General features: G+C 41.5%; 1 protein-coding gene across 1 annotated transcript; it reads left to right on the forward strand.

The window, feature by feature from the left end:
* The first annotated feature begins 27 nt into the window (after positions 1 to 27).
* LOC138195508 (calpain-2 catalytic subunit-like) lies at positions 28 to 7,566 on the forward strand. The gene is made up of 21 exons (XM_069144988.1): positions 28 to 304; positions 836 to 905; positions 1,442 to 1,560; positions 1,674 to 1,807; positions 1,887 to 2,055; positions 2,159 to 2,242; positions 2,367 to 2,452; positions 3,427 to 3,501; positions 3,848 to 4,008; positions 4,119 to 4,288; positions 4,379 to 4,390; positions 4,552 to 4,763; positions 4,867 to 4,903; positions 4,985 to 5,050; positions 5,131 to 5,188; positions 5,277 to 5,341; positions 6,582 to 6,650; positions 6,750 to 6,828; positions 7,006 to 7,122; positions 7,212 to 7,270; positions 7,349 to 7,566. The coding sequence occupies exons 1-21, from the start codon at positions 68 to 70 to the stop codon at positions 7,370 to 7,372; spliced, it is 2,103 nt and encodes a 700-aa protein (XP_069001089.1). The 5' UTR covers positions 28 to 67; the 3' UTR covers positions 7,373 to 7,566.
* The last annotated feature ends 1,859 nt before the right edge of the window (positions 7,567 to 9,425 follow it).

Raw genomic sequence — 9,425 nt, forward strand, 5'->3', positions numbered from 1 at the left:
CTGTTTAACCCCACATCCATAGTGGGAGACACACGTAGACAGAGAGAGTATCTTACGATTTACCAAAATGTCAGGCATTGCAGCTAGGCTTCAGCACAACCGAGAGAAAGCAAAAGGGATTGGAACCAACTCGCACGCAGTGAAATACCTGAACCAGGACTTCGAGGCACTGAGGAGAAGCTGTCTGGAGAGAGGACAGCTGTTTGAGGACGACTACTTTGAAGCTCTGCCCTCATCCTTAGGCTTTGATGAACTGGGGCCAAACTCCCACAAAGTCCGTGGCATCACCTGGAGGAGACCTACGGTGAGTGCAGCAGGGAGACAGGAACAGCAGCTGAAAGTACAAGTTGGTTGCAGTTAGTCTATATGCTGGAAAAGTACAACTCTGAAATTTAAAGCTATTTTTAAACTGGCAATCACAGATAAAAAGGAGTGCATATGTGCATTCTTTTGAGGTAAAGTTTGTGGAAGCACTGTTTGTTTTATTTTGTTGTACATTTCCATGTTACAAGTAACTCAGAAGGCTGCACACTTTTAAATTATAGTTGCTGCTGCTGTTTGGCAATGCAGTTTATCCACATACCAAATTCTTCAGGTTTCATCAACCAAAATCTTCTCTTCTGAGAGAAACAGAAACAAATTTTGAACTGCAGCAACATTTTATGCAGTATTTTATTCTGTATATATGAACACTTTTTATATCCAGCAATGCAAAATCATCTAAGTGAGAATATATTTTGTGGCAAATTTTTTTTTTAAAAAGTGCTCATGAGAAGATGGATTACAATTTGACTGAAGTCCTAATCTTTTAAAATGTTATCTTTTATTTTTTCAGGAATTGTGCTCCAATCCACAATTCATAGTTGAAAATGCTAGCAGGACCGATATTTGTCAGGGAGCACTTGGTGAGTCACACACACACACACACGCACACACGCACACACACGCACACACACACACACGCACACACATACACACGCACACACGCGCACACGCGCTCACACGCACACGCTCACACACACGCACACACACGCACACACATACACACACACACACACACACTGATGTCGCTCTACACTTTGTGTTTAACCTCTGAAAACTCTTATGCTTGTGTTTTGGTATCTTTACTCCATTGAAATAACACCTTATCTTCATAACTGCAAGTTAATTCCTGTGTACTGACATTAGCTGTCACAAAACATCTCACAACAACTCCTTTAGCCTCCTCCATCTACAGCAAGTACACTGAAGGAATTCAAATTCAGACTCAGATGTTTTTGCAGCAACAAGTTTTATGTGCAAACAAACTACATAACTTATATGTTTTGGAGATGTGTCATGACAAAATGAAACTAACGTGTGACAACCTGAAATTTTCTGGGTGTTAAATGAGATTTTACACAGGCGTCCCCTTTATTTTACACTGGTGACTTGTGCTCAGGTGACTGCTGGCTCCTGGCAGCGATCGCCTCCTTGACTCTCAACAAACAGGTTTTGACTCGCGTTGTGCCCCACGACCAAAGCTTTGAGAAGAACTATACAGGCATCTTTCACTTTGAGGTACAACACTGACACACTGCCTCACTTAAAGCCTGTTTATGTCTTTGGCTCATTTAGAGCTATAATTTCACAAACCGGTTTGACTTTACTTGTTTCATCTTTCTGGTTCTCAGTTCTGGCAGTTTGGTGAGTGGGTGGATGTGGTGGTTGATGACCGTTTACCCACCAGAGATGGAAAGCTGCTGTTTGTTCACTCAGCGGAGGGCTCAGAGTTTTGGAGCGCCTTGCTGGAGAAAGCCTACGCTAAGTATGGATGGCTGAAACATCTGGATACCTTTGAACAAGTATCTTGTTTTTTGGTCTCATCCTTCATTAATTCCCTTCAGGCTAAATGGATGCTACGAGGCTCTTTCTGGGGGCAGCACCACTGAGGGTTTTGAGGACTTCACTGGAGGCATTGCTGAGAGGCATGACCTTAACAAGCCGGACCCTCATCTCTTCAAAATCATCAGGAAGGCCTTGAGCAGAGGCTCCCTTCTGGGATGCTCCATTGATGTTTGTTTGAGCTTCTTGTTTCTCTGTAATGTAGCATGGTTGTTGTTCTTGTGGTATGTGATAGCTTTATCTCACAAAATTCCCCCCCCCCCCCAAATCCCAGATCACCAGTTCAGCCGACTCAGAAGCAGTCACATATCGCAAGCTGGTGAAGGGCCATGCTTACTCTTTGACTGGAGCGGAGCAGGTAAGGATGTGGTGTATATGTCTACTATACATACGAGGCCTACATACCACACAGGCCATCCAGGGACATAAACATGTTGTACACTGTAATTCAGATGTCAATTTCTGATCTTATTCTGTGTCAGGTGGAGCACAGAGGAGACATGGTGAAGCTGATCAGGATTAGAAATCCATGGGGTCAGGTGGAGTGGAATGGAGCCTGGAGTGACAAGTGAGTTGTAAGGGCAGCCAACCTCAACTTTAATTAGTCATCACTGGCAGCTAGTCCTGTGTTTGTCAATTGGTTGGTCCATCACTTTGGTCCAGAATGAAATGGCCGTTGAATGGATTCCCCTGAGCTCCAATTCACGGTCCCCAGATGATGTATCGTAGCAACTTTGGTGATGTCCTGAATTTTGCTCTAGCACCAGCTGCAGGTTGGCTGGAAAGACACCGGAATAAAAAACGTTGTTTACTGTGAAATAGAGAGATTTATCTGGCGGTGATGGGTTTAATCCAGTATTGTGTGAACTCATTTGGTAAGGGGTTGAATGTAACGGACGTTGGATTTATATAATAAAAAGTTTTGCTCTATGGTTTTAACATCGACTTTATGAGCACATGAGCAGCGGGACATTAGCATTCAGCTAAAAGGACCTGTGCAGAAGACCCTGTTCTTTTGGCAAGTCATCTTGTGGCTAAATTTATAAAGAAGAGGTTTTTAAAAACCAGTCTGCAGACTGTAAAGACTCAGTAATAACAAAATGACCTCTGACTGTTAAATAGTATGATCTTATTACCAACATAGTTTTAAATTCATTTCTATCTTAACTGCTTCCACCTGCTTCTTATAAACCGGTTTTCGTAGTTACCTCCCATTATACCTCTTGTGTTGTTCATAGGAAACAACACACTGAAACAACTGTGTCCTCTGGCTGGACAAGGTTATTAAGTATAGGCGTATGTGTTTCTGTCATGCATGTAACACACACACACACAAAGACATACACACCTTGTTGAAAGGCTGGTAAATCCTGTTGTTAAAAAGTTATTACACAGACTCTGGCTAACCCTAACCCTAAAGTGAATTTTTGTGGTTGCAGCGTGTGGAGGCACAAATGACATTTCCCTGTGGCTCTAATAACCATTCCTGACTGAGCTAAGTGTACTCCTGTAGGTCATCCTCTCCACGTTTCATTTTTCTAGTTCTTCTGAATGGAGATATGTGAGTGGTGATGACCGGAAGAGGTTGACCAACCGCTCTGAGGATGGGGAGTTCTGGTAAATCTTACTAAAACCACTTTTATTTACCAAACACATAAAAAAAACAGCACATGTGCAATGTAGTCTAATCAAATAAAGCCTTGTGAATGCCCACCAATTATTGCTTTTGAGTATACTATTAATGCGTTTGTATAATTTTTGAAGAACCCTGGTGCATTATCTAGACCTTGCAACAATGCAGCAGGAAAACTGGAAAATTATCAAACTATAGCCTTTTTAAAATCATGTTATAAAGAGCAAACTCACCACCATTACAATAAGGAGTTCTACAGACTCGAGTGAGAGTTTAGAAAAGGTAAAGATGTCATTGTTTTTCCCTTTACCTCCACTTCTTTTCCAACAGGATGTCATTTTCAGACTTCCTGCGCCAGTATTCCCGCCTTGAGATCTGCAACCTCACCCCAGATGCTCTCACAGGAGACGAGTTTAAGAAGTGGGCCGAGTCTGAGTTTGAGGACACCTGGAGAAGGGGCGTGTCAGCTGGAGGTTGCCGAAACTATCCAAGTAAGACCAGTTTTACCTGCAAATTTGAAGGCAGCACCTATTCTTTGTGTTGTAAACAGATATTTAGGCCTGGCTGCTATAATAATGTTAACCCTTGCGTCCTTTCCAAGATACCTTCTGGATGAATCCTCAGTTTGTTATAAAGCTGGACGAGGTGGATGATGACCCCGATGATGGTGAGGAGGGCTGCACCTTCATTGTGGGCTTAATGCAGAAGAACAGGCGCCGTATGAGGAAAATGGGGGAGGACATGGAGACCATCGGCTTTGCCATCTATGAGGTAAGGAGCTAGACTGAAAGAGAAGACATTTGATATGTAACATTTTCATCCTATTCATACATTTGCTTTGCTTTTGTCTTTTTTTTTTAGCTGCCTGAGGAGGTATGTAAGACAAAGACGCTGCTGGGAGCATTCATTTTGAATGAGTAATCAAAGCAGATGTTACATGTTCAAGTCCAACAACTCTATAAGTACCTTCAGATGTCAGAGAGAAGGTATAGGGCGTCCTCATGTGACCATATTGCATGTGTGTCCTTTTGCAGTACTCTGGCAAAAGGCAAGTGCACCTGAAGAAAAACTTCTTCCAGTACAGCTGTTCAGCTGCGCGATCCGAGACCTTCATCAACCTGCGAGAAGTGTGCAACCACTTCTGTCTTCCTCCTGGAGAATATCTAATCATCCCCTCCACCTTCGAGCCCAACAAGAACGGAGACTTTTATGTGAGGGTGTTCTCTGAGAAACAAGCAGATTTCCAGTATGTTCCTATCATTAATACATGCAATTTTATAAAGACACATTTACTATTACACCATAGAATTTTAAATGACTGAAGAACATGACTTCTCGCTGCTTTTCAGAGAAATTGATGATCCCATCGACTGCCATGTTGAGCAGGTAAAATCAAATTCCTTGATGTGCTTGTTGTGATCTCGATATTATTATTTTTTACAAAATGGTAATGTTTTTCGCCTTTAGATCGATATTGATGAGGAGGACATTTCGGACAGATTCAAGAGACTGTTTGGACAGCTTGCTGGACACGTGAGTAAGCTAATGACTTGTTATGGTCTCCCATCATTGTTCTTAGGTCTTACAAAGTGTCTGTGTCATACGCTTCTTAGGATGTGGAGATTTCTGCCTTTGAGCTTCAGCGAATCCTCAACAGAGTGGTGGCGAAGCGTAAGAGAAATTCTTTCCTTTCTTCTCTTTCAGTGAAAGTTCAGTATGTGAATCCGGCACAGTAAATTACCCGTTTTATTATTTTCAGGAGATGACATCAAAACCGGAGGATTTAGTCTGACAACTTGCCGCAACATGATCAATCTGCTGGATGTATCCTTCTACCGAGCGCGAAGTCGTGTCGGGAAACATCCACCAAACCATCTTAACATCTGGTTATCTGACAAATAGTGAAATATTGTGTCCCATCTGGGACATACGCTATGTATATTTGATTTCTTGTTGAAAGTTAGAGGTTGCTCTCATGTCTGTCCTTGAAATATTGGCTACAGCTTAACCTAAAGTTTCAAAAGAAGGAAACAGCTGACTCGGCTCTGCTTAAAACTCACTGAAAAGCACTTGAAGCTCACTAATTTAATATGAACAAAATAATGACTGAACAGGACTGTTCCAATTCGCAGTCGTCAGGACACATTCACGACAGAGACTCGAGGATATAGGCGACAAAAAAAAAAAATCTGCCTTGCATATGAGGGGGTGCAAACAAAATCCAGTCTCTGAGGAAAACACAGGAGGGGTAAATGCAGCGTTCAAAATGCGAGAAACAAAAGACAGGTCAAAGCTTGATATGATGCTGACTGTGTTCAGACTCCACATCCAGCGAAGAAGCAGCGACTAAGGAGGAGTAGAAGTAGGTGGTGTGGCTGACTAGGGAGAGGCTTCAGCTGGAGAAGATTGGAAACAGGGAACAGGTGAGGTGAGGTGGGGTGGGGTGGGGTGGGCGTGGCAGGAAGGAGGAACAGACTGGGGACCTCTGGTGGGTGGACACAGGTAAGGACACAAATGGAGACAAAATGAGAATAGAGGGTGACGGGGACTGGACAAAGAAAGAGACAGAAAGACGCACAGAGAGACACAAAGAATCATTGGTTAGACAAGTAACAAAAACAAGGGGTAGCACAGTTGACACTCCACAAACTCAGTGCATCTGATATAATACCTTATGAACCCTTTTAAACCCTGAACAAATTGTTTTCACCCTTCTTTTTTTTTTATGTTTTCATATTGACCCCACAAACAAAATGTAATGTGTTAGTGAGCTTCAGAAGGGCTGGGAGACAAAGTCTTTCACTTTTGGACAGTGGTAGGCGAGCTGTCTTAAATATCCATACTAAGCAAGGCTAACTGTTTGCTTGATATATATATAGCTTTATATTTAGCGACATGATAGTGGTATTAATTTTGGAAGGCAAAAAGTCAAACTATTCTTTAAGGCTAAAGAAATCCTCTCAATCCTCACTATCTAGCAATATTCTCTATTAGTATGTTACAGTTCTTACGGATACAGCTTCATCTGTTTGGCATGCAATTTTCCTTGACGTTCTCTTAAAAGAAAGATGGAAGTGGCAAGCTGGGACTGGTAGAATTTAAGATCCTGTGGACAAAGATTGAGAAGTTCCTGGTGTGTACTTTATTTGTTTTATTGGCCTGAACATGGCACATGAAACACAGTTGATTGGTGGACTGGTGATGGCACGTTAACCTGTTGGGCTCTCCGTAGAAACTGTACAAGGAAAGAGACGTTGACCGAAGTGGCTGCATGAGTGCCTCTGAGATGCGGACTGCTGTTGAGGCTGCTGGTGAGAAGTTCATTTCACGAATTATACACTTGTCCCTCTTGTCACTGAGAGGAGACCGCTGAGATTTGAGCAAACAAACATTTAGCTAAAGCAATCAGGTGTGTGAATTTCTTGGCCTGTGTGTTTTTCTACGTGGTGTGCTCTTTTTCCTCAGTTCTTCTTGTTACATTTTGGCAGGTTTCCTGCTCAACAACCCCCTGCATCAGATAATCGTGGCCCGCTACAGTGAGCCAAGCCTCACCATTGACTTTGACAACTTTGTGGGCAGCCTGATTCGCTTGGAGTCACTCTTCAGTGAGTTTTTGTCCTCATGACCTACATTTTAATCCCACCGTCATGCAGACATTTTGTAAGGTTCAAATGTGTGTTTCAATTTACAACAGACATCTTCAAGACCCTGGACAAGGATGGGAATGGTCAAATAGAGCTGGGTTTTAATGAGGTAAGGCTGGATGGATGGGTGGATGGCTGGATGGATGATAGACCACAGAGTAACTTTAGCCTGCGTTTTCATCCACAGTGGCTGAGCCTGGCGATGCTGTAAAGGACCTCTGACTGCTGCAGAATTCAGACTGATGTTGCCGAGTCATCATATCTGAACGTTTTGTTTGTTTGATTTTGTCAACCGCAGATCGTGTCTTGTGTCTAACTTAATCAAAGGATTATAATTTGTAGGGAAAATAATTATTGATGGTTTAATTATCTGCAAACATAATAAAACCACAATCTTCCACATATAAAAATGTCTTCATTTAAATAAAACAATATCCATTTTATGTATTTATACTTTCTCCTTGCACTCTTTGTTCTTTCAAGCACTAACTTCATTTCTTTTCTTTTCTTTTTTTTTTTACATTTTGGGTTACATGCTTATTTGCTTACTTGTTGAGAGTTAAGTAGATAACTCTCTCAAGCCTGTAAATATGACATCGCAGCTCACTAGCTGAGCTTAGCTTTAAAGGTTTTGAATTGAAACCAGGAGGAAAAGCGATCTACAACCATTACCTCTCAAGCTTAAAAATGTCATATGCCCACCTTCTCTGACCCTTTTCATACCTGTATTTACTTTTCACACTGAAAAGCAGGAATTAACAAGGGTTTGTAAACCTCGAAAAAACAGTGCCTATGAATTTAAACTATTATTCTGTGTAGTAGGAGAGAATGCAGTCAACTTAGAAAAGGTGTGACCTCACCAAATACCATAACAGAAGACACCTGAAACCTGAACTGCCGTCTGAGCTACAAAAGGTTTTTGTCCATTCAAGTGTAAAGTTACTTTTTACAGACCAACCCGAATCTGTGAGGTATAATATCAACAGGTGTAAACACAGTTCTCAACTGTCCTGATATGAACACAGAAAAAGACGTAATTCAGAAAAATCATACTTTGACTTATGAGTGTATGTTTATCGTCTTCTTTTGATGAATAAATTTTACTCTGGGCATCACGTAATACGACCCAAACATAGACAGTCAGTTCAGTACCTGTAATTTCCCAGCAGATGTCAGACTTCTCATAGATTTGTTTTTTTTTTGCTGTACTGATGTCACCAGCTGGGTTGTCGCCAAACTCAAAGTGCCTGCAGCAGCAGCATGAAGTTTTCAGCTCACAGAGAGCTATGCAGCAGCCATTTCCTGCCTATGTGGTTCTGGGTTGTATTTCCCCTTTTACAGCTTTAAAAGGTAATGGCTGACTGCTGTTTGGTCTGCTAGGCAGGCCAAATCAGAGTTTTGGTGATAAACCTAAAGAACAACCCTCGAGCACGTTACTGGGAGAGCTTTCTAACTCTGATACTTTTGCTAAACAGACTTTTAACGGTTTGATATATATATAAATAAAGGATATTTGAGTGTTTCTTTGCAACAGCACAGATTCCTGTCAGGAAGTAAGCTGCGACGTGTGCATACATTAGAGGCACACACAGCTTTTTGGAACATTGGTTTCTCCGGATGTGGGGCGGAACTCTGACTGTGCAAACCAAGAATCCACACAGAGGAAGTAAAGCCACTGTGATGCTATTGTGGAGTAACTATTTAAAAATAGTCTCTGAGGTGGAAGGGTTTAATTCTCATCCAAAGGGACAGGTCTGAAAAAAGGACCTGGACTAAGTTTAAACATCATTTAAACAAGAATGTTTTTCTCTCTAGATCACTTCAAACTCTTCAGGGTGCTTTTAGCCAGGAAAAGTATGAGTTAAAGCATGAATTACTAATCACTACCACATTTCCTCTCACACTTGTCTTATGTAACGCTAAAGGAGCAGTACATAAAAACACATAAGAAAAGTTTTGGTATGGTCCTTCATGTGCAAACTTGTCCTACACTGACAGATTTGAAAAAGGAATGTGAGGCATCGGAGAGGGCTTGTCTCAAGTGAATGTTACTTGTAATTTTGGATTCTGTCCTATAATTATTTGATGAAATGATTTTCACAGATTTTAAAAGGTTACAATGTAAAACATATTTAGTTACAAGTAAAAAGCCATGTTTTCAAAGATTTACTTAAGACAAAGTACAGAAACATAACCATCGTAGGTGCAGAACTTTTCTCTCCCCATTCTGCTGGTGCACTTGTTTTTGTGAGCACTGGTCATGG

This window comes from Embiotoca jacksoni, unplaced genomic scaffold (genome assembly GCF_022577435.1).
Source record: "Embiotoca jacksoni isolate LCO1_2020_lvr unplaced genomic scaffold, fEmbJac1.0.p SCAF_12, whole genome shotgun sequence".
NCBI classification, from domain to species: domain Eukaryota; kingdom Metazoa; phylum Chordata; class Actinopteri; family Embiotocidae; genus Embiotoca; species Embiotoca jacksoni.

Coding starts and splice junctions, on each gene's coding strand:
- LOC138195508 (XM_069144988.1), top strand. CDS start 68: ATGTCAGGCATTGCAGCTAGGCTTCAGCACAACCGAGAGAAAGCAAAA. Junction 305..835: donor TCACCTGGAGGAGACCTACG/GTGAGTGCAGCA, acceptor TTATTTTTTCAG/GAATTGTGCTCCAATCCACA. Junction 2,056..2,158: donor TTCTGGGATGCTCCATTGAT/GTTTGTTTGAGC, acceptor CCCAAATCCCAG/ATCACCAGTTCAGCCGACTC.